Source organism: Telopea speciosissima, chromosome 11 (assembly GCF_018873765.1).
Source record: "Telopea speciosissima isolate NSW1024214 ecotype Mountain lineage chromosome 11, Tspe_v1, whole genome shotgun sequence".
NCBI lineage: Eukaryota > Viridiplantae > Streptophyta > Magnoliopsida > Proteales > Proteaceae > Telopea > Telopea speciosissima.
This window is the reverse complement of record NC_057926.1, coordinates 3,150,218-3,175,837: the sequence shown is the minus strand read 5'-3', so window position 1 is coordinate 3,175,837 and position 25,620 is coordinate 3,150,218. Positions and strand designations below refer to the sequence as shown.

The 25,620-nt window shown below is 42.1% G+C and overlaps 1 protein-coding gene across 1 annotated transcript; it reads left to right on the top strand.

The window, feature by feature from the left end:
- The first annotated feature begins 6,359 nt into the window (after positions 1–6,359).
- Positions 6,360–7,208, top strand: LOC122646213. The gene has a single exon (XM_043839715.1). It carries the CDS (start codon positions 6,360–6,362, stop codon positions 7,206–7,208), a length of 849 nt encoding a protein of 282 aa, XP_043695650.1.
- Positions 7,209–25,620: the final 18,412 nt, after the last annotated feature.

Sequence of the window (25,620 nt, the reverse complement as noted above, 5' to 3'; positions counted from 1 at the left end):
AAATCGAAAATTGGCAGGGTTTCTCAAAAAAACCCTGAAAGTATATCGATATGGGAAGAGAGCTGCACTGCTGGGCAGAGAAAAAAAGAGACAGCAGCTGTCCAAGACCTGCAGAGATGGATCCCAATAAGAAAAACCAGCTTCAAGGCCAAAGGGAGACTGATCTTCAAGAGGGAGAACTCCAAAAAAAATCGCAGACTGTTGGGCAGCAGCTACCAAACCAAATTCTTCTTAAATCATCAGTTGGAGAGGTGATTTAATTAGGGCAGCATCTATATCACAGATCACCTCATTAGATCTGCCCTAATTGGAGAAGAAAAAAACAGAAAAAAACTGAGAAGTGCGAGTGGAAGTGGAAGGGAGAAGGGGATAGTGGAAGAGGATGAAAAAGGAGAACAATGGAGAGGAGGCGGGGGGGGGGGGGGCTAAGAAACAAGCACGATCAGAGAGCCTGCTCTGATACCATATTAGAAGACAGAGATTTGGAGAATAGCTTGAATGATCTAATCAATCATCCAGCCCCCTATTTATATTAACCTCAAATCATAATCAAAGTAGAAGTCCCCCCCCAGTCCTATTCCTATTAGGAATTCCTACTACAACTAGGAATCCCTAAAATAGAGATCGGATAGGGGGGAGAGAACATAAATAGAAATACATCATAAACAACTAATAAAATAACTAAAATAATAAGGACTAAGTTACCCCTATCGGGTAAAGTAGCCCATCTCAACAGAATGCCTCAATTAGACCCTCAATGTATTCTTGTATTTTCCTAGGAGTGTACAAGACCGCAGTGACTTCTTGAGTGAATCTGGTCTCTCCAACCTTCTGTTCCAATTTCCTTTGTCTGCTGATAGCTGTCATCAACATACCAGTGGCATCTACCTTGGCTATCAGCAATTCAGGGAATCGTCTCAATTTGCCTCAGCTTGGGGACACCTAATCAGTTCAAAATGCTGGTGTTAGTTGTTCCTGTTATTGATGATTCAGTGATATGCTAATTAAGGCAACTGTGTTGGACTTGTCCTATTTTCATTTCATTTAAGCTTGGAAATATGGTGTATTACTTTAAGTATATTTTTCTAATGGTACTGTCTAAGTGACACCTATATAGGTGTATTTAGAATTTGACACCTTTTAATTGCCCTTTGTCTTAGTCCCAAAAAATTCTTTTAGTTAGGGGGGTAGGAAGGGGTTTTCAAAAATAATTTTAAAGTGATTGATCATAATGTTATTGTCAAAAGTTGTCATTGTCTTGCACATTTTCCGAATACACATGTGAAATGACAATATTTTCCCTCATTCAAAAAAAATATATATTTTATACTAAAAGGGAAAAATGTAAGGTTATAAATTATTTGACAGTTCAAAAACTCGGCGAGATCTTGAATATCTCGAGAATCTCGAGCTTCTCAAGACGAGATGACATATCAAACACAAAATATGCACAGTTTCAAATAACTCAACCGAAATTTCGAAAAATTTGAGAATCTTGGAGAAATCTCAAATATTTTGAGAATCTTGACCTCCTTAGTACTCATGGTATTGTATTGTTGGGACTTGGGAGTTGAGACGTGGAAGACTAGGGTAGTAAGGTTTCTATGACTTATGTATTATTCATTGTACTTGGGTTGGATGTCTATGTAATAAGCATTGTGAACACTTCACTGTATCTTGTGGTTTGTAGTAGAAACTTTAAGTCTTTTAAGTATTTCTTAAATAATTATTCAATACTATGTCTCTTCATCCATTATTGCATAATTTACTTGTTTTACTTCCCAATAATGTCTCATATCATTCAAATAATGTGTAAAATAGGTAATATTACATTACGGATTCAGCCTTTACTGCCAACTAAGGGTGCAAATCCAAAACACCAAATTGGGTGGTTTTTTTTTTTTCCCCCTAATTTGAAAGATATGTTTATTAAGCCTAAAACAAGCTTCCCTTAAAGTTTCGGAGCCAACTATGGCCAAATGCCCACCGAAACATAATTCTGAAACCAAAAAACAAAATGCATTGTCTTGCCGAGATCTCAAGAATCTCGACCTGGTCGAGATGAGTTTTCGAACCATGGTGTCAATAAGAAAATCCCTTTTCTAATTACCTTACGTTGCATATAGGATTTCAAGTAGTACGAATGCATCTGGGATTTGGTAACTTCTAATTGTTTATGGACTCCTAATAGCTAATGCTTGAAAAAAGTAATACATAATGCTTTGAGGGCTGCGCTTAACTCCTAACTTAAACTCCTAATGTGACTTGAGGTATAAATTTTGTATGAATAGTAAATATTGCAGTTTCTATAAATAGTAAGTTTGGGATACTATGAAAAGTAAATATTGGATTACTGAAAATAGTAAAATTCATATTTACTAAAAATACTAATTAATGTATCTTCTAAATGTCGTAAACTAACAAGGCTAAAATTAAAATGTTACTGCATACCTCCCCCTGTTTGGAAAAAACTTGTCTACCAAAAAAAAAAAAAAAAGAAGAAAAAACTTGACCTTGCTTTATGAAGAATTCTCATAATATATGAGCAATGGAAGCATAAACAGCAACACTTGGAATCTGCATCACCTAGATAGACCCCTATATGAAAGGGGCAAAGTTCTAGCTTTCAGTTTCTAGACAGGTTTTGACCAGGCTCGAAACCGAAATATTTCGACCGAAAACGAAATTTCGGTCATTACCTGGACACTTTTTCCAGCAAGTTTTGAATGGTGGATTTGAAGGGCCAAATGGCCAAATTAGATCCTGAAACTTGTTTAAACCCAATTTTAGACCCTCTAAACATACTGGAAACCTTAGATTCTTTATAAAATCACACCCAAAATGGTAGTATGGCTTCAGACCTTAGGTTGGTAGTATACATTGTTTACATTCTCTAATATGGCCTATTCCACACAATGTTTAGTACTAGAACACATGTAATTCCAGTAATACAACTTAAATATATATTAGGAATGAATAGGATAAAATTATAAACAGTTTCATAAATCATAGATCATACATGGTTCATAACAAAGAGTCAAGTATATCGGAGCCAACAATACATGCTGGTCACCCAATTGCCCTACCTAGAGTCCTAGACTCCTAGTACCAAAATGAGTTCTGAGCAGGATCAAAACCACTAGAATGTTCCTGCTGCTGCCGAATCAAATTATCCTCCGATTGCATCACAAAAGCTGGCCATGTCATAGTATGACGGAAGAAACGCTCGAATATTGCACAGATCTTCCAACAACGCAGCAAATTGTCGCTTTCACTATGTCCCTGCCCATGTATTTGTTCCAACCTTATACAACAGTGATTTGGCCAAGAAAGCACCAAAACTGGGCTTTCCAAGCTTCTGAATTAAAACTAGGCAAAATGAACGAAATGGGTCGAAATCTCTACCCATTTTGTTTGAAAACTGGGATTTCCAAGCTTCTGAATTAAAACTGGCATATTGCAGGTTTTTGTACTTGATTTTGATCCTGAAATAAAGGTTATTTATCAAACAAGGGGATAAATTTTACCCATTCCTATAATTCCAGATTTGTATTTTGATAACATTGTAACTAGATTATGTACATGTTTGCAAAAAATGGCTCTCTATTGTCTACATCTCACTTGCTAACAGGGAATAATTGTTCTTCTTTTTTATGACTGAGCTAGCGTAATCTTCTAATTCCTATAGTGAGTGGAAAACTTGAAGAGTTATTTGCAATGCATTGCACTCTATACTTGTGAGATGCTTACAAATAGGTGAGTCTGCTTTCCTGGTGGTGGTACTAGTAGTTCATAGTTGCATTAACAGTTGTAGCAATTGCAGTTTTATTGTTTCTTGTTTTGGATAGTAGTATGAATAACAGTAGTAGTGAGTTCAGTAAAGGTTCAATGTGGAAGGGTGGGGAAGTAAATGCTTTTAATGTTTGGATTTCTGGTTGCCATGTTTACTGCTTTGAAGTTGGGAGTACCAAAAGCTGATTAGGACTTTTTGTTTGCTTAGTTACATAGTGGTACTATTAATATTATTTTGGCTTAAACAAATCAAAGGCCATGTAGTGAGTTTAAGTTTCCAAATGTGTATAGTAATTCAAATTGTCCCTTGAAATGTAATCCTGGTTTGGGTGGGAGTATGATATTTTTAGAGATACTTAGTCTACGGTCTATGTTTGTTTGGGTTTGCTCATTACTATGGGTGTTGCACCAGTATGATTGCTGAGATCTGAAGAACTAAGGTTGACAAAACCTCATTTTTTCCCATGTAGGTCAATTTTGGGTAGGATTCTGATTCTGGATTCTGGGCAAGAACCAGAATAGGATGGATATGGAGACATGTTTGCCTTGATTCTAGGTATCAATTCTAGAAACTGAGCTCAGAATTTCCCTGATTATCACATTGGTTGAAAGATGAATTCTAAGATTCTGGAGGGAATTATCATAGAATTGACAGGAAGGAGTAAGGTAGCACCCAATTTGATCAAAATCAAAGCATTTCCGCAAGGGCTGTTGGTGTTCTCTGCTAGGGCATTGACTACCAGGAGAAATCTAACCACCTTCAATCTCCCACCTCTTGCTTCTTCTCAGGTAATGGTCGGACTCTCCCTCTGTCTCTCAATTTCTTACCCTTTCCTGCTATTGAATAGTGCAAAGTTGATTGTGTTTCTCTGACCATGTTTCCCCTTTTTTGATTCCCCCTTCTTTATCTTTCTTCCCCTTTCTTTTGTGTGTGTGTGTGTGTGTGTGATGGTGGTGTTGGATATTTGGTTTCATTTGCTAAAAGTCAAGCTTTTCTGCTTTTGTTCCTTGCTTACATGCACAAGTTGGGGTTATGTTTCTGTTTCTTCTATCACTTTTTACATAATTTTCTGTTTGTGTTGAGTTCATCCTTGAGATCTTTTTGTTGAATCTGGTTGGGTTCAAGTATCGGTTCCAAATTTTAGATTTCAAGCTAAATCCAAAGACTCACCATATTTTTTTTAGCTTAACAACCAGCACATGCGCAGAGTAGAAAAAGAAGAAGAAAGAAAGGAGAAGAGAAAGGCAATTGGTAGTTAATTCTACTGATCTTCCCAGCACCTTTATTTATAAGAAAATGTCAGAATATTACAAACAGCCCCTTGGGTACCTTAACCAGAAACTTTATTGTAAATATCCAGTTACAATAGACAATAACTAACAGAGACTTTTAACATCCCTCATATTGGATGTGCCAATGAAATATTGTATTATGGACAGCAAATGTTAGGATCTGGTAATTAATCAAACAATAAATTTGGTGTCCCTGCAAGATTTTATTACCACTTCTAGAGTATCTGTTGGATTTCAACTGAACCCAATCTATTTAATGGGTGTTTAGTTTAATTTGTGGGAAAGTTACTCTTACTCCCCTATACTTGCCCTAGAATTACTCAAAACTCTCCTACTCAGAATTTTTTGTTTTTTGGGTGAATTTATCATATCTAATTCTAGAAAATTTTTTCTGATTCCCCTGAAAAAGCAAACTTCCACCTCTCTTTCTCCCTTGATACATAAAATTTCTAAATACTCCTCTGAGCCCCTCAGCCTCCTGCATCTCCCAACAACTCCTCAGCCCCAAGGCCCCCCTCCTTGCATCTCCCACAGCCCCTCTCACAGCAATCTCTCTCTCTTTCTCTCTCACACGCGCACACACACACACACACACACACCCGATTGAGATCTGCCATACAGTCATAGTGATCAATTATAGGAGTCAGCCTGAAGATGATTATCATTCTATTGAAGAGCTTCTCCCCTGTCATGAGTTCCAGAGCTTCCTCATCACAACCATTCATGGCTAAACTGCACATCATGGCATTCTGTATACATATATCTATTGGATTTCAATTGAATCCAATCTATTTAATGGGTGTTTTGTTTAATTTGTGGGAAAGTTACTATTACTCCCCAATACTTAAACCTATAATTACTCAAACTTCCTTGCTCAGAATTTTTTTTGGGTGTATTTATTATATGTAATTCTAGAAATTCTTTTTTGATTTCCCTTAAAAAGCAAACTTCCATCTCTCTTTCTCCCTTGGTACTTCTAAATACCCCTCTGAGCCCCTCAGCCTCCTGCATCTCCCGTCATCCCCTCACCCCCATGCCCCCTCTAATGTAGTCCTAGGTTTGAAAAGTCAAACTAGGAGCCAATCAACCAGGATCTGATCTGAATAGGTAGTTCGGCTAGTTCAAAATAGGTGAAAATTGTGAAATTAGGGTTAGGGTTTGATGGTCAAAGCTTTCTAGCTCCTTTCCACCATCTCTTGAGGCATGGGGTGCGCACGTTTGGCTCCCGTGGCGTAGGTTAGGTCTTGGGGTTTTTCGAGGTTTCTGGTTTGGGGATGCCTCCTCATGAGGATCGCCCTGCTGAGACGAGGCTTGGGGGCCCCCCTGAGGGGTCTCGACCTTCGTTTTCCTCTGTTGTCTCACAGTCCCTCGCTCCGCCTGTGGTTCAAATTGAGTTGAAGAAGCCCGCATCTTTTTATGGGGTTCCGGTAGTGTTCTTCTCCAAAGAAGAGGTGGCTCTCTCGGAACGTGCTTTCACTTCTCTGATCGCTAAGTGCAGCTACGGGCGTCCCACTCTTTTCGTCATCAAGGAGTTCTTGCAGAAGAGATTTTTTCTTCAAGGCGACGTGGTGGTCTTGGTGTTGGATCGGCGACATGTTCTGCTGCATTTCTTGATCGCCTTTGATTTTGTCAAAACCTGGTTGAAGGAGCAGGCCCATATCCAGGGCTATCTGCTACGTTTTATGAGGTGGACGTCGAATTTCACCCCAGGCTGGGAGTCTCCGCTTTCGCCGGTGTGGGTCTCGATGCCTGGATTGCCGGTTAACTTCTATCAGGGTAATTTCCTGGCTTCCATTACAGGCTCGATTGGCAGGGTGCTCAAAGTGGATGGTGCGACGGTAAGCTGCACTCGCACCGTGGCAGCGGGGGTATGTGTCGAAGTGGACTTGAGGGCCTCCCTCCCCTCGCAAGTTTGGGTTGGTTGTGGCTCGGGCGGGTTTCATCAGAAGATTGTGTTTGAAAGGTTGCCCGCATACTGCTGCATCTGCTCGAAGATTGGCCATGATAAAGAGGTTTGCAGGAAGGCTCTAAAGACATCGTCAAAGTTCTCTGGCCATGCTCCGCAGGGGGTACCAAAGGAGTTCAGGGGTCTGCTCCTTGCGAGGGGGTGGTTATTGCGATAAAGGTGGCTGAGCGCAACGACTTGGGGGTCTTTATTCCTACAGGAGAGGGGCCCTCACGACCTGGGGTGTTAGCAGCTTACGGTGGTTCCAGTGGGAGGGGAGGTAGGTGGAGAAATACAGATTATTATGCTGATGTTAATCGAGTTGGGTTGCCAGGTGTGGCTGCCACTGTGGTCGAGGTTTGGGCGAGTGATGTGGAGGAGGAGGGGGGCCGCTGTGGCTGCCATTGCAGTGGAGGTTCAAGAGTGTGCTGTGGAGGAGGGACGGAGGCCTGCTGTGGCCGTTAAAGTAGTGGCTTGTACCACTGGTGTGCTGGGTACCGAGAAGGAGTCTTCGTCAGCTCTGGCCGGCTTGGATGGCATGACAGATTTGTTGCTCTCGCAGGTGTGTTCTGGTGGGGCTGGAGGCCTTATGGGCAAGCGTTCTCAGTCGGTGGATGTGGACTCACGTCCTTATTTTGAAGGGAGTTCTGGGGTGCCCACTGGCAGGGATGACACACAGGTGGATGAGGTTCAGGTGCCTGACATGGATCGGGAGGCGTTGCTGGAGAGTTTCAAGGCCTTCCAGGCCTCTCTTGGGGGAAGGGTTTGCAGGGCGCTACGGAGAGCTGATGCGGAGGATGCTGCTGCTCCTTTGGTCTCCCCTATAATGGAGGGGGGGCCAGCGGGCCACGGACTCCGCCGCCAAGGTTTATAAAAGGCACTTGCGCGTTCAAAGACGGTTGCCTACTGCTGCACGGTGGGAACAGCTTGGCTATAAGAGAGTGAAATAGAAGAGGGGCTCTCGGCATAAGCATGGTGGGGGCCAGCGATGTGTCACAAGGTCCATGGGACCGGCCGGCTCACTTCCCATGACTCCCTCATGAATTGTCTCTTCTGGAATGCCAGAGGGGTTGGGAACAAGCCTACAACGAGGTGTTTGAAGACTTTAATCAATCTGCACAATGTAGACATTGTTGCCATCGCTGAACCAAAAGCACAGCCTTTAAAAGCGTGTTTGATTCAGAGGAGGATTGGCATGGATTATGTACACCTATCAGAGAGGATCTGGATCTTCTGGAGGGATTCAATACAAGTCCAGGTGGTTGCGGAGGAGGGGCAGTTTGTCTCTTTGGACTGTTTGATGGTAAACTCGGTGCGGTTCCTTGTCACCTTTGTTCATGGTTTATGCTCGGTGGTGGAGAGAAGAGTGTTGTGGGATGGTCTTGCTCAGTTTTCTGATGGCACTGGGCTCCCTTGGGCGGTTGGAGGAGATTTTAATGCCATTTTGGCGTCTCATGAGAAGGGGGGGGGGGGGAGGCCGGCATGCTTGATGGCAATGGATGAGTTTGGAGATTGTGTCAGTGCGGCAGGTCTCATTGGTATGGGCTATGTAGGCAACATGTTCTCGTGGTCTAACAACCAGGAGGGTGCAAGCAGGGTTTTGGCAAGGCTAGACCATTTTTTGGTTAACTCGGCATGGATGTCAGTGTTCCCTAGGTGTGAGGTGGCCCACTTGAACAGGGTGTGCTCAGATCATACGCCTCTTTGGCTTTCCTGCTCTTCCGCCAGGAATCGGTCCTTCTCAGGCTTTAAATTCCAGCAAATGTGGTTACACCATGTAAACTTTCAGGAGTTTGTTAAGACTCTGGGGGGGTTCCTATTGATGGCTCTCCTCTAGTGGCATTGTTTTTGAAGTTGAAACGCCTGAGGGGTTCCCTTCGTACCTGGAATAGGGAGGTGTTCGGTAATGTTCACCAGAAGGTTAGGGATGCAGAGGATGCGGTTAGTAGGGCGGAGGTGACCGCGGACCAGGACGCAAGCCCTCAGACTCGGGAGGCCTTGGAGGAGGCCAGGAAAGGCCTGGAGGGGGTCTTGTTGCAGGAGGAGATATTCTAGAAGCAAAAGTCCAGAATTTCCTGGTTGAAAGAAGGGGATAGGAACTCTAAATTTTTCCACACTATGGTCAGTGTTCGATGTAAGCAGGGGGAGATCCGGAGGATCAGATCTAGTAATGGCTCTTGGGTCACTAGTCAGGAGGGGGTGCTGGAGGTCGCGGTAAACTACTTTTCGGACATGTTTACCTCTCAAGACTGTGTTATGGATGAGGAGTTGCTGTCTTCTATTCCTCAGGTTGTGTCAGAGGAGGATAATGCCGCTTTGCTAGCCCCGCCTTCTTTGGAGGAGGTGAGGTTAGCGGTTTTTTCGCTTTCTAGCGATAGTGCCTCGGGTCCAGATGGCTTCTCTAGGCATTTCTTTACAGCTTGTTGGGAAGTAATTTGTTATGATGTCTGGGCGGCAGTGAAGGACTTTTTTGGTGGTGGGGTTCTCCCAAGAAGCTACACATCTGCTAATCTGGTTCTCATCCCAAAGAAGGACTCTCCTGAGGTAATGTCGGATCTACGGCCCATTAGCCTCTGTAATTTCTCATATAAGATTATTGCCAAGATCTTTGTCTCCAGGTTAACAGGTTTACTCCCCTATTTGATTGCGAAGGAGCAGGATATTTTTGTACAGGGGCGGAGCATACACGATAACATCTCAATTGCTCAGGAGGTCACCTTGGACTTGAATAGGAAGACACGAGGGGGAAATGTGGTTTTGAAGTTGGACATGGCTAAGGCCTATGATAGGCTGGAGTAGAAATTCCTCTTCTCGGTGCTTGCTAGATTCGGTTTCGCAGATGCCTGGATAGACTTAGTAAGGAAGACGGTGGAAAATTGTTGGTTCTCTATTGTGCTGGGGGGCCAGGCGTCTGGCTTCTTCAAGTCTACAAGGGGGGTGCGACAAGGGGATCCCCTATCCTTGACATTGTTTATTCTTGCTGAGGAGGTTCTTAGTAGGGGCATCACAAACTTGTTTGCTGAAGGCCGGGCAGCCTTCTTCTTGCTTCCACTTGGATGTCCTGGCATCTCCCACTGTCTTTATGCGGATGACACTATTATCTTTACCAGGGGATTAAAGGCCTCTCTTAAGCAGATCATTGGTTTTATTAGCAGATATGAGGGTTTTTTTGGGCAGCTGGTCAACAGGCAGAAAAGCTGTTTTGTGGTGGGGGACAAGGTTTCGGGGGCTAGAACCCGTATGGTTGGTGCGGTAACTGGTTTCCCTAGGCGGTGTCTTCGTCTAACCTACCTTGGGGCTCCACTTCATTCGGGCTGGCTGAAGAGCAATTTCTTTGATGATTTGATTGGCAAATTGAGAGGTAGGGTGGCTGGGTGGAAGGGCAAGCTACTATCTACAGGTGGACGGGTTACCCTGTTGCGTCATGTGTTGTCTTCTATTCCCCTTCATGTGCTTTTTCTGAAGCCCCCAAAGGCGGTTTTTCGACGGATCTATGGTATTCTGGCTGATTTCCTCTGGGGGCAACTCGGAATGGGGAAAACGCAGGCACTGGGTGGGTTGGAATAAGGTGTGCAGGCCGCTGGAGGAAGGAGGATTGGGGATTAGACTGCTGGAGGAGGTTGGCCTCTCCCTTAGGCTGTATTAGATTAAGTGAAGAAGAAGAAGAGAGGAGAAGGAGAAAGAAGAACTGCTCTGTTGGGACTGCAGTCGTAAGGAAGACTGCCCCCAAAACATATATTAATAAATAGGGTAAAAGACAAAAAATAGCAAGAGACAAAAATACCCCCAATAGGGGAAATCGTGAATAGGGGCTGACGCTATTCCCTATTCACGACTCCCCCTCTCTCCCTTACTTCTAACACTCCCCCTCAAGCTGGAGCATAGATGTTAATCATGCCCAGCTTGGTACAAATATAATTCACTCTCATACTTTCCAAAGACTTGGTGAACAAATCAGCAAGTTGCTCCCCAGTGCGAATATGGCGAGGGGAAATAAACCCTTGCTGCAGCTTCTCACGAACAAAATGACAATCGACCTCAATGTGTTTCGTTCACTCATGAAACACCGGATTCTCAGAAATATGAATAGCAGCCTGACTGTCACACCACAACAGCATAGTAGAATCATCACCAAATCGCAGTTCCGTCATCAACTGTTTAATCCACATTAGTTCACAAGTGCCATGAGCCATAGCCCGATACTCCGACTATGCACTAGACCGAGCTACTATAGTCTGTTTCTTGCTCTTCCATGAAACAAGGTTCCCTCCAACAAAGACACAATAGCCCGAAGTAGACTTTCTATGCCCAATCCGCATCAGTAAATCCTTCAATCCTTCTATGATTATGATTAGAATACAAGAGATGACAATCGAGATCCTTCTTAATATATCTCAACACCCTTATAACTGCCTCCCAATGAGCTGTCCTAGGGGTAGACATAAATTGACTCAGTACACTGATAGGAAAAGAGATGTCAGGTCTAGTCACAGTCAAATAGTTGAGTTTCCCTACAAGCCTTCGATACTTCTCTGGATCATCCAGAACATCCCCATCCTCTGCCATGAGTTTCACATTTGGATCCATAGGAGTATCCAAAGGCCTAGAGCCCAGTAATCCTGTCTCTGAAAGTAAATCAAGTACATATTTTCGCTGTGAGAGTGAAATCCCTTTCCTTGAGTGAGCTACCTCGATACCCAAGAAGTACTTTAGTCGTCCCAGGTCCTTAGTCTGGAATTACTGTCCCAAATATGTCTTCAAGCTCTCAATACCTAAAGAGTCATCCCCTGTAATAACAATGTCATCTACATAAACTACCAAAAATATCTTCCCTGCATCTGACTGCCTGAAAAACACTAAGTGATCACTCTCAGAACGAGTCAAACCAAACTCCAGTACAACATCTGTAAAACAGCCAAACCAAGCTCGTGGTGACTGCTTCAGCCCATACAAAGATTTCCTCAGCTTACACACCTTACCAGACTCCCCCTGAGCAACAAAACCAGGAGGTTGCTCCATATACACCTCCTGAAGGAGGTCCCCATGCAAGAACGCATTCTTGACGCTTAGCTGAAATAATGGCCAGTGATGTATAGTAGCCAAGGAAATTAAAATGCGGACAGAAGTAAGCTTTGCAACCGGGGAGAAAGTATCCAGATAGTCCACACCATACACCTGGGTATAGCCTTTAGCAACAAGACGGGCCTTCAACCGAGCCACAGAACCATCAGGATTAACCTTCACCACAAAGATCCAGCGACAACCGATAGCAGCATGTCTGATTGTCCTTCAGAGCAGATAACTCCTCAGTAATGGCAGCCCTCCACCCAGGGTGAGCCAAGGCCTCTACCACTGACTTAGGAATAGGATAACTGTCAATAGTAGATAAACAAGCAACAAAAGAAGAGGACAAACGAGCATAGGACACAAAACGATCAATAGGGTGTTGGGTACAACTGCGAACCCCCTTACGGGTAGCAATAGGAACATCAAGATCAGAAATAGGAGGTACAGTAACAGAGGAGGAAGTACCTAAAGTAGGATCTGAAGGCGAGGATAACGTGGTAGATGGTGCTGCCTGGGTACTATATCTCTCCATAGGTGTAATGCGATGTGTCGGTGCATCAGGTGGGCGCCGACGAAAAACATCCAGTGGTTTGGTAGGAGGTGGCACCGTAGGCAAAGGATCCTGCACAGGAGAAGAATTATCGACAACATAAAGAGGGAGATCATCGTCCATCTCCGAAGCAGGCAGTGAGGATGCAACAAATGGAGTAGATTCAAAAAAGGAGACATCAGCAGTAACAAAGTACTTTCGCAAATCAAAAGAATAACACCGGTAACCCTTTTGGGTTTTAGAATACCCCACGAAAAGACATTTAAGAGCTCTAGGATCCAACTTAGAGCGACCAGGACGATGATCCCGAATAAAACAAATACACCCAAAAACACGTGGTGGTAAGACAAACAACGGATGGGAAGGGAACAACAAAGAATATGGAATGCCACCACCCAAAACAGAAGAAGGCATGCGGTTAATGAGATAACACGCAGTCAAAACAGCATCAGCCCAAAAAACTTTAGCCACTTTCATCTCAAATAAAAGAGATCGAGTAACTTCCATCAAATGTCTGTTCTTCTTCTCAGCTACACCATTTTGTTGAGGTGTATCCGCACAAGAGGACTAATGAATGATCCCATGTTGAACCATAAACTCATTAAAGGGAGCAGAAAAATATTCTTTTGCATTGTCACTTCGAAGAACTTTCAAAGAGGTAGTAAATTGATTCTGAATTTCAAGCACAGAAGTACAGAAAATGGAATATAATTCAGAACGATCCTTCATTAAATAAATCCAGGTAACTCTGGAAAAGTCATCTACAAAAGTGACAAAGTAACGAAAACCCAACACAGACGAAACAGGACACAGACCCCACACATCCGAATGAACTAAAGAAAAGGGTTGAACAGCCCTGTTACTGACTCGAGGGGGATAACTTACACGGTGAAGTTTCCCAAACTGACAAGACTCACACTGCAAACTAGACAAGGATTGAAACCGACTATCTAAAATCTTCAAACTCTGCAATGAAGGATGACCCAAACGACAGTGAATCTGATGAGGAAGTGCCATACTCGAACACGCCACAGTGGATGCGTCGTCAAGAAGATACAGTTCCCCAGATACGCGACCTCTACCAATCATCTTCCTCGATTGGAGATCTTAAAACTCACAATAATCAGGAAAAAAGGTAACCGAACAATTGTTAGCTTTGGTAAATTTTCAAACAGATAATAAATTGAAAGGAAATTTGGGCAAGTAAGAAACGGAAGACAACGACAAAGAGGGGGTAACATGCACAATGCTTGAACCCCGAACTTTAGCAAGAGACCCATCGGCTAACACAACATCAGAAGAAGATTCACGAAATGAAGAAAAGATACCTGATGCTCCAGTCATATGGTCCGAAGCACCTAAATCAATGATCCAGGGACGAGAAGTAGATGATAGGCATGCAATAGCATTACCTAGCTGAACTAGGGTAGCAGTGGAGAACTGAGATGACTGAGAATTCTGAAATTGAGTAAATCGCTCATAATCTTCATCAAACATAGTCACTGTTTTACCCTCAGGCTTGGAAGGAGGAGTAACCACCAGATCACTGCTGGCTGCATTCGCAAATTGAGGTGGTTTACCATGAAGCTTCCAACAGAAGCGCTGAATGTGACCAGCTCTGCCACAATGATGACAAGTGCGCACCTGTCCTGAAGTCTCTGAAGTACCAGATGTGGGTGCTTTACTGTTCCCTGACCCACGACCACGGCCACCACCACTGCTGTCCGTACCTGTCCCACCACTAGGCCCACGGTTGGGAAGGGCTGCAAGTGCTGAACCCTCATTACCATGGGTGGAGTCTTGGCTGTTCTCACGAGAAACCTGGAAAAGGCGAGCAAAAGCCTCTGGAAGTGTGGTGATTCTATCCCCACCAAGAATTTGAGACCGTACTAGTTCAAATTCTTTTCGAAGTCCACCCAAAAATACCATAACAGCCAGCTGCTCTTGCTATTGCTGCATCTCCTTCACATCAGACGTGAGAGGAAGAATGGAATTCGGCTCCTCATATAGTCACTTGAATTCCGCAAAATATTGGGTTACACTCAAAGTCTTCTGATCCACTTTATAAAATGCTTGGGACAGGTCATAAATCCGAGACAAGTTGTCCTTCCCAGAATAGAGGACATTCAAGTATTCCCATAAATCCTTTACTGTGTCAATGTGAGTGACCAGGTCTGCAATATGATTATCCATTGAGTTCAACATCTGACTCAATATGCGTGCATCCACTGTATCCCATGTTGTGTCACCTTCAGGCTTTGGCTTGGTGAGATGATCCTATTGATCAAGCCCCGTCAAGGCCAATCGAACCACCTTTTTCCATTGCTGAAAATTAGAAATTCCTTCAAGTTTCCTTTCGGTAATGCGATGAGAAGAGGAGGACAGTTCAGTCACAGTCGTCTTTGCATCACCCATGCTTAACTAAACACCTTGACTCTTCACAGAGCAGTCTTGGACAGAGGACAGCAAGCACTTCTCATCTTGTAAACACTTCTGAAATTCACAGAGCAGTCTTGGACAGAGGACAGCAAGTACTTCTCAACTTGCAAATACTTCTGAAATTACAAACAGTTCTGTAACTGTAGGACAGCAGGGTGATATGATCTTCAATCACTCACAACCAACAAACACCAGCCAGCAAGAAGATAAGAACTTCAATCAACCATGAAAAATTCTGGAATTGATTTTTGTAGTGAAATCAATACACCATAGAAGATAAGAACTTCAATCAACCACGAAAAAATCTGGAATTGATTTTTGTAGTGAAATCAATACACCAGCCAGCAAAATAAATACCCTCCAATAAATCGATTCAGAAAAGAAAGAACAATATCAGTCTCCAAATCACAAAACAGCACCTGAATCGATCTCAACCTTCATACATACCAAAAATTGAGACCTAGTTCTTTTATGTAAACTCTGCCAACAAAAATTGCTTTTTTTACTTGCCAGCTTTTTAATGGCTCAATACCTATGGATGAATCGGTTATGAAGGTCGGTATTCCCCTGGCTTCAAAGTGCAACTGTTGTGGGAGCCCTAGAAGGGAGTCAACAGATCATTGTCTCGTCTCTGGTAGGACTGCTACTAGGGTTTGGAGTTTTTTCTCGGGGGTCTTTGATGTCCCAGTCGTTCTTGCACAGGATGTTAGAAGCCGGATTTTAATGTGGCATGAGTCGGCTAGTTGCAAAAGTCTCGCGGACTACATTGCTGGGTTCCTGCCCTCCTTGATCGTGTGGGAGCTTTGGAAGGAAAGATGTAATAGAAGGCATGGGGAACGGATGAGGCCGGCCCGGGGTATCATTGGCAGCATAGTGGCTTGGGTGAGGTGCCTGCCATTGCCCTCCAAGCTTGGAAGAAGTTCATCGATGAGGGGGCAACAAATTCTTGGCATCTTTGGAATTGCAGCCCCTCCACCTAGGATAGCTCGGCCTATCCCGGTTTATTGGTGCCCCCCATTTGTGTTGCTGAAACTGAACGTGGATGGGGCATGTAGAGGGAACCCTGGTGAAGGTGGAGGAGGAGGGATCATAAGCGACAGCAAGGGTGTGGTCCTGGCAGCCTTCGCTAATTTCTATGGCCCCTGTACAAACTCCATTGCTGAGCTGCATGCTTGGAGGGATGGTTTGAAGTTATGTCAGGAGTTGGGTCTCGTTGGGGTGGTGATTAACTCAGACTCTATCTCCACGGTGCGCATGTTTAACCTCAAAAGGTGTGGTTTATGGCAGGGATGGTACTGGTTTTAGGAATCTTTGTTGCTGATTGACTTGATCAAACCTTGCATTTCTTTTGCATATAGGAAGAGCAATAGGGCTGCGGACTGGCTGGCAAATCATGCTTGCGATGGCAGGCTATCCACCACGTTCCGTCAAGGCAACTTGCCCCAAGGAGACTTCCTACGTATCCTGAGGGAAGATAGGTCTGGCTTGCCTGTGCTCAGGCAGTAGTGTGTCATGTTTCTTTATTCTTTATTCGTTATTTGGTTAGGGGTAAGGTGGCATGTCCCCCCCGTGTATTCATTCATTTTTTTTGGAACTTAATAAAATTCTAGAGGCTGCCCCGGGTCCCAGATATTATTCGGGTTAAAAAAAAAAAAAAAGGGTTAGGGTTTGATGGTAGGGTTAGGTCAAGTTGATGTAGGGGAGTCTTCCAGTGAAGGTCTCGTTAAGTTTTAACAAGTCTAGGGTTGCTAAACAAAATCAGCAGCAAGTTTGGTTGGGTTAGGGTTAGGTTGTTGACAAGGGAATTATGTGGATATATAGGGTTTGGTTGTTTTGAGGATTGGAAGAAGAATGGCTAGGGTTTGGGATGATTCAAACTTACTGTTGTTAAGCAGTACTTGGGCAGCAGCTTGTTTGAATGGAGGATCCTTGAAAATCAAAATTTGAACAGTGTTGAAGAACAAAGAGAGCTTGAACGAACCACCCGGGTTTCCCACCACAAGGTGTCAATCGGATCGAACACTTATTCCTTCAAACGAATCACCCGGGCTTCCCACCGCAAGGTGTCGATCGGATCAAACACCAATCCCACCAGCCTTGATCAAACACTAGACAAAATTCTTCAATGGAGAAGAAGAGCAGAAAAAAGTTTTTCACTATTCAAAATTCGTGTTCAATGCTTTGCCTCCTTACAACCTTATAAAAAGACTCAAAAATAGACTCCTACACTAAAAAGGAAAGGCCTAACCCAATCCTTAACTAATAAGGTAGCCTAAACTTAGTAGGAAAGTGAAATAACATAGGAAATAGACGCAGAACATGACTCAAAGTAGAACTAGGATTCCCAATTAGAAGAACAACTCAAATAGGAAACTAAATATCTAATAATAAAAATAACACCAAAAATCAACTCTCTAAGCCAGCAGTCCATATCAGCCCCTAAATTACTATTGACGTGAACAGTGTTGCATGAACAGTGACGCGAGTTACTGTTCACGTGAACAGTAACTTTTTTTTTTGGTGTGGTCTTCTTCATGCTTCGATCTACATCACCTTCCATGCATCTCCCACAGCCCCTCTCGCAGCAATCTCTCTCTCTCTCTCTCACACACACACACACCTGACTGAGGCCTACCATACATCCATAGTGTTCAATTTTAGGAATCAGCCTGAAGTTGATTGTCATTCTATTGAAGAGCTTCCGCCTCTGTCATGAGTTCCAGAGCTTCCTCATCACAACCATGCATGACTAAACTGCACATCATGGCATTCCATATACATATGTCTCTACAAGTAGATGCAGTAAATAGCCGCCATACCCCATCTATGTCAAAAGATTTTGCTTGCATGTGTACCAAAGCTTTTGTTAGAATGTCATCTGATTGGGTCCCTTGCTTGTCTATGTAAGCATAGATCCGCTTGCCTAAATCAAAGGCTCCTGTATGGCTGTATCTGCACAGATTGAAACAAGGTTAACCATGGTTACTTCATAGCGCTTGATGCCTTTGTTCCTCATTCAAGAAAGATATTCAAAGGCTGATCAAGGCATTTATCTGACATGTATGCAGTGATCATAGCAGTCCATTCCATGATATCTCTTCTTCCCATGTCATCAAAAAGAGGTTTTGCACTTCTTATCTCACCATACTTCCCATTCATGTCAACCAGGGCTGCGGCAAATGCAACAGATATGTGAAAACCATTTCTCAGAATGTAGTCATGTAACTGTGTACCCAGATCCAAAGCTCCCACAGACCCACTCCCTAAAACCAGACTGAGCATTGTGATCTCATTTTGAGCCACTCCTTTATGCATGTGGACCAAAAGTTCCATTACCTGATCTAAGTTGCTGGAGTGAATGCATCCTGCAATCATGGTGGTCCATGATATAATGCTTTTTTTGAGCCAGACCATCAAAGAGTGTTTGTGCATGAAGTGGACATGGGTGCTGCTGTTAAACCCTCCCGTAAAGAGAGAATTTCCCATGTACTGCTCCTCGGCTTTCATCCCCACTTACGAGTCCATTGGCTGGTTGTCCTGCATCGAAGGAATGTGAACCATGTAGTTCATATAGAGAAACAGAGCAACCGGGAGGAGAGAAACAAAGCAGGGGAGAGATGAAGAAGGTTAAGGGACTTGGAGGGGGTAATTTAAGGATTTTAAAGTGTGGAAGTTTTCTTTTCTGGAGGAATCAGAAAAGAAGTTATGAGTAGGCGTGTTTGAGTAATTATAGGGCAAGGATTGGGGAGTGATAGTAATTTTTCCTCAAGTTATTTTTTGCACTTGCAAAAAGGACTATGAATCCATCTTTTTGGCTCTTTCTCTATAATGCAGCCCTAATTTTTCACTTTATTCCTTTAGTTTGTGTGCGCACAGCTAATTGATTTGAGTGCAGTTTGCTCTGATATTACATGTCTATTGAATTTATGATGCATGGTCTTCCTTCTTCAATTCACTTGTGTTGCCATTCTCCATAGATACTTTTCCGTCCTTTACAATTTGATCACATACTAGGAATTGGAAACTGTTGGTAGAAGCTGTTATTTCTTAGCTTGAGAAATTTAGCGCTGATCATTTATACTAGCAGTTTTTATTACTGATCTGAGAAAGTCTAATAGCAACCCCGCCCATTTCTTTTGCCAGATTTGGTACCTTTGCTTTGTATACTTTCTAACTATATATATTTGTGATGATTTTATTTTATTATAAAAAATTCAAAGGTGGTATGGCTCACCACATGTGCATTTGGGGATGTTGTTGTTCTCCTGGCTGTGTGCATGCTCTAGGGTCTTGCAAATCTGTAGCTCAATTGGCAAAGCACTTGAGATGTGGTACAATATTATGTACATTACCTGAATCATTGGCAGGGAACAATGAGTTGAATGAATGAGCTGAATAGGATTATGGAATTTAATTACGTAATAAATTTAGCAGATGTTTCTGAGTTTGTATTATATGATATGATTTTTGTTTGACCTTTTTCTCCTCTAGCTTTTGTTTCATTACAAGTTAATACCTTACCAAGGGTAATGCCTGTAAGGTCTGTAAACAAGTGAACTCGTACCCATCTTAGTGGTTCCTTGATTGTTTCCTAATTTTTGGTGTGTGGTATGTGATCAGAGCAGTGTTCTGGCTGGATCTTGGTCGGGATTGTGGGTTTCCATTCACTAACATTAACTAGTTCTTGGGGGGAGATTTTCGTTGTTCTATTGGGTCTTACAATATATTCTATAATGTCTATATTGATTGGTCAATGGTGAAGGTACCTTTGTGAAGTCTAGGGAGAAAAAATGTTTCATCACCACAATGCTTCATGCTTAATTCCTATTTTATGAGGTTGTGCTCACTTTAGCTCCGAAACAAACTCTTCTATCTACATCCCCAAAGCACTTCACATTTAGGTTGTTTTTGTAGATTACTCAAGAATGAGATCAGTGAATCTATATGTTCTAATCTGATGTAGGAGGGTTTGTGTATGAGTTGTAGTTAGTTAAACTTGAGTTAGGCCTTAGATTATTTAATCTTTAGTTACCTAATTGTTCTTTCTTATGATTCCCTGTTTGCAGGTCAAAGACTATATTAGATGTGGGCTTGGAGAAGAAATAAGCATTATTTATGACTGCAAAGAAATAGCAACATAAGTAGCGAAGCAGCAGTATTATGTTCCTTTGGTGTGGATTAGCATAACAAGTACCAACGATCATTTCCTGATCCAGATCTTCTACGGCGCGGGCTGCCCGTCCTGCCGTGCGGCGCAGACACAAGGCAACGCACATTGACTGCCTTACCCCTGCCCGAGCGCATTGCCCGAGCAGGGATAAGGCAGTTAATGCGCGCCGCCTTATGTCTGTGCAGCACAGGCAGGACAGGGCAGCGCGACGTAGAAGATCTGTGTTGATCATTTCCTGCCACATTGATAATTGCGACACCAACCCATGAATTCCTTTTATATAAGAGTATCTGATCAGTCTCCTCAAATGGCTCCTTTACAACACTGATTGTAGAAGGTTTCTATACACTAGCCTCCAAGTTATGCCACATGGCATATTAGATAATGTGGAATTTTGCAGATATATGTAGGCCCATAGGAGTCCTACTCATAAGTCTTAGTTCCAATCCAGGATATGCCATTAGAAGGGGTTTGGGTATATAAGAATGTCTGAAATTTGATGTGTGGCCAATTAACACGGTTGCTTTAGCTATCCATATTATTGAAATTGCAACATCACTTTTAAAATGGCAAATTTTGAGTGGTGTTGTAGATATACCCTCCACACCTGCTTGTGTAGATATATTTTAATTTTTAGGGTACAAGTGAAAGAGAGTTATAGCTGCGTCCTAATTCGTTATTGCGGGATAGGGATGTGGAACCAAAAGAAGAAATTTGTTGCTTTATTTATATTTATTTTTAGACAAAAAAATATTTCTTTTTTTCTTTTTGTCCTTCACCAGACTAATGAGATGTAAGGTCTCCATATGGTTGAATTGTACCACAAGATTTGACACAACCAAAGGTGCGATTGGCAACATTTTCGTTTCGCAGGAGTTTTTATGTGATAAGAGAGAGCACTTCCTTACCACAAAAAAAAAAAGATAAGAGAGCACTTCTGTAAGTTTTTGCTCTTGGTGAGCACTTTGGTGAGAAAAGTGCGGAAATTTATCCTCTCCAGTGCGGTGTATTGCTCAGTGCATCGTACTTAAGAATCCAACCGTACACTCAACACTTGAAAGGATAAAAAGATGCCACAGCCCATGTTTTTATGGTTGGATTCTTAAGTGGTGCACTAGGCAAATCACCGCACTTGACAGGATAAAAATCCGAAAGGAGCAGGTCTATTTACTCTAGGAGTGAAAAATAATTTTTTAAAATGCTGCTCTATTTCTACTTTGATAGCCCTTTCACTTTGTGGGGGGCAAATAATGGATTGGTACTACTTAATGTGCTTTCCAATGTTTTTTTTTGGGTTCTTCTAAAGTAAAAAAGCACCAGAAAAATTCTACGAAAGTGTTTCCAAATGTGGTCCAAATGGCCAAACCAGTGGACACCTTGCCTAAGTTGTCACCCTTTGCATTGTGGTTAGGTCTTCAAATGTTTATGGTGGAGACTTTGGATCGAATTCTACCTCATATGGAGGGTTAGGTTTGGAGGGCAATGGAACGGGACGAGTTATCCTTATATCTAGGGATGTCAAAAATCAGATGGACCCGATTGTTTTGATTTAAATTGATCAGTCGAACTACTTATCAGTTAGGCATTTGTTTGCGTCAGGTTCCTCTCCTTGGAGGCATTCGCCCAATGAGTGTTCAATGAGGCATCCGTCCAATGAGCGCTATTGAGCCCAGCCATCGGATACTCATTGGGCTGGCACACCCATTGGGGAGGAGTAGAATCCCATTTGTTTTGGTTTTTAGAAACCACTAAAAGATTAAAACCAACTGGACAGATCAATATGATAGACTGTTTGGACTAAAATAAAAAACAGATAAAAACTGGGAAAAACCCTATTATATAAAAAATCAAGACCATACCAGACCGATTGACAGCTATCGGTTGCAATTTGTTTTTTTTTTGGTAGATTAAAACACCTTATTGATCTAGTTTTGGTCTAACCTAATATATCTTAAAAAACTGATTGAAACCAAACCAGACCGACCGCTTGACACCCCTAACTTGTATCAAATCAAAGGGTATCCTATTTTTTTTTTTATAAAAGAGATTTATTAACGAAGGATCAATGTTTCAATACAGTCTGAGTACAATTTATAACAAATACAAGGAGGAGCGAAATCAAGACAACAGAGATTATGTTGTGATTCAGCACCTAGCGATGCAAGGCAATCTGCAACTGAATTGGCTTACCTAAGAGCATCATTGAAATGGAATTCTTTGAACATTGGGATTAGCTAGGAGCAATCGGTGATAATTGGGGCAATTCTCCATGGTGTGGAATGAGTTCGGCCACTAAGGATTTGCACCACAAGGAAGTTGTCACTTTCCATAACAATCTTTTTGAAGTTGAGAGAAAGGGTAGTTAGGAGTTCCTGTCGATCGGCCATCACCTCTGCAACAAGAGGGTAGTTCCATCCAATGCCTTCAAAAAAATAGAAAATGAATGAGGAGTTGAAGCTACGGCAAACACCTCCAATACCTGCTTTACTCGGGTTGTCTTGACTTGCACCATCCACATAGAGATAAGTTGGTGGACTCCATTTAACAAGTCGAGTCACTCTTCTTAGTTCGAATTGGAAATCAAAAACTATTTCTCTTTCTCCTGAGATAGATCTTAAAGTGATCCCTCTTGGGTTGAATCTTTGTTGTCTAAATATAAGATCTGAATAGCCAATCCAAATATTCCATATGACACTACAGCAGAGTGCAATTTTGAGAATATTGTCTTTGCTGAAGTTATTTTGATTGATGATTGTTGTGGAGATGGGCTGATCTCTATATTGAGTAAGCAATCCCACTTGACGCCATATTTGCTAAATCAAGTTGTATCCTAGGAACAGGTGATCGTCCGATTGAAACCATTTCCAAACTTGTCAACGTCCAAACCCTTGACATAAAGTCTTCCAGAGTCAACAGTCGGAGCATATCAAGTGTTGTTTTGAGCAAGATGGGTCAATTAAGACATCTATATATGTCTCGTGGGAATATACAAGGTCCATCAAAATTGGGAATCTAACAAAGTTACAAAGTCGGGCAGTTGGATTGGTAAGATTGGCTTGGAAAGGTTCAGAAATCTTAAGACATTAAAAGTAGTAGGGATCTCCAGTTCAACCAAGTGGTCAGATTCTATTACAAGCAGACTACCCAATCTTCAATTCTTGAGTTTAACTGCTGATGACGTCTTCCCAGAGTTGAACTTCTCAGATAATGTGCCTCTTTATGAGCTGAATCTGTCAGGAAAGTTAGAGAGGTTACCAAACTTCCCTCAAAGCATCACTCACATACATTTGCATTTGTCCGATTTGATGGAGGACCCAACGGCAAAGCTAGAGAAGCTGCCCCACTTACAAACTCTTGTACTGTTCTCGGGAGCGTACAAGGGAAATACAATGATCTGCTCTGCAAGAGGGTTTTCTGAGCTCAAAAAACTAGAACTACTGTGGTTGAATGAATTAAAAGAGTGGAGGCTAGAGGAAGTGGGAATGACAAACATCAAGCATCTAAAATTCATTGAATGTTTGCAGCTGGAGACCCTTCCAGAAGGGTTACAGCATCTGACCACGCTCGAGGAATTGACAATGAAAAAGATGACTGAAAAGTTCATGGCAAGGATTCTCCCTAAAAATGTGGGAGAGGATTGGTACAAGATTCAACATGTACCATCGGTGTTACAAAGGACATCCTCACCCAATGTGAATCGAAAGCATCGTCGTATCGGAACCCTAGCTTGCCTGTTGTTCAAAAAAGAGAGCATGGTCGGATTAAAAAAGGTCTTAAAAGAAGTACAGATATGCATGGCAGAAGTAAGTTGCAACTTAACTTTAACATTATTTTCTCCTCTATCCATTTGGTAAATCAAAGCCTTTAAAGTTGTATTATATTTCTGAATTACTGAGTCCATCAGAGCATTGTTTCTCTAGAATTATATTACTTTTTCAAAATTAGATGTACTATGTCCAAATGTTACAAATTCTGAGTTTCTATGATTATGAAAGCTCTTAACAAAATCTTTACAAGTATTTATGAAATATATAACAAAAACAACCACCCAAATCTCTTGGGAACTCTTGACGATTATATGGACTTGAGGTTTTAGATGGTTCCAAGTTGAAAGCTCTTCTGTTGAGAAGATTTGGGAGGGGAACCTTGTGATGTAAGATTTTCCCCCAAATGAGATGTTGAGTCTTTGGAATTGTTGGAAGATGCCACACTTTGAGCCAGAATGATTGGGATGTATGAATGAAACCATTGATTGGAATTTGTATGCAGAGGCCACTGTAAAATTACCGTTTGAAGTAGCAATCTAGATGAATTTGTCTTTTGTTGAGAAAATATGAATGGAAATAGGAATGGAAATATAGATGATTCAGTAGGCAAAGTCTGGTGGCCACCAATGAAAAATCAAATCTCGCCTCCATGAGTTGGTGTGAGAGTCGATAAGGTGGGTTACTCTTTGTGGGGCATCTCTTGGAAGGGGAAAAGGAGCTGCCGAGGGTGGGTAGTTTGGTATCCAATAATCATGGCATGGATCAATTCAACACCCATTACCCACTTGCATGAATAGTCCTTTGCGGAGAAGATCTCTGGTTGAACAAATAGATTTTCAGCCCCAAGAAGCTGCGGTAGGTTTTCTTTCATCAATCTACCCCAAAGAGAAGTAGGGAGATGAGGAGTTTCCATGCTTTCTTAGCCAGTAATGCTTGATTCATAGGAGTAGAAAGTTCGACGTTTAGTCCACCAAAACTTTTTAGTTCGCAAATAGTGCTCCAAGAAACCCTTAGAATCATTGACTTGCTACCATTAGACCATAAGAAAGTTCTACTAGTTGAGTCCAAAGACTTGTACACTGAGGATGGGACCTTGAAACAAGACATAACATATAGTGGCATAGTGGACAAAGTAGATTGAACCAGTGCCAACTTGCCGGCTAGACTAAGATATTGTGATTTCCAATGTTGTAGTTTCTTAGACACTCTAAAAATCAGGTTCGAGCAATGTGATTTAGAAAGTTTTCCATTGATGTAAGGAATACCTAGATAAGTATCGAGGGCAGAGATTGGGTTGATCGAGAAGAAATCTCTCAACTATCTTTTGATGGTGGAATCCACATATGAGCTGAATTGAGCTCTGATTTTGTTTTGATTGATTTCTTGACCTGAAAATTTGTAATATTCTTCTAGAACTGCATTAAGGGTCTTTTTGTTATCTTTTCATTTTGTTTCTGACACATAAACGTTTTTACAAGTGTTTGGTACAATTTATGGACCCTATTTCCATTTACAAAACATCAAAATAATAGAAAAACCATAATAGAGTTGAGTCCTTATTATGGATTTTGACCAAAAATCCTTCTTAGTCATTTTT

Coding starts and splice junctions, on each gene's coding strand:
- LOC122646213 (XM_043839715.1), top strand. CDS start 6,360: ATGCCTCCTCATGAGGATCGCCCTGCTGAGACGAGGCTTGGGGGCCCC.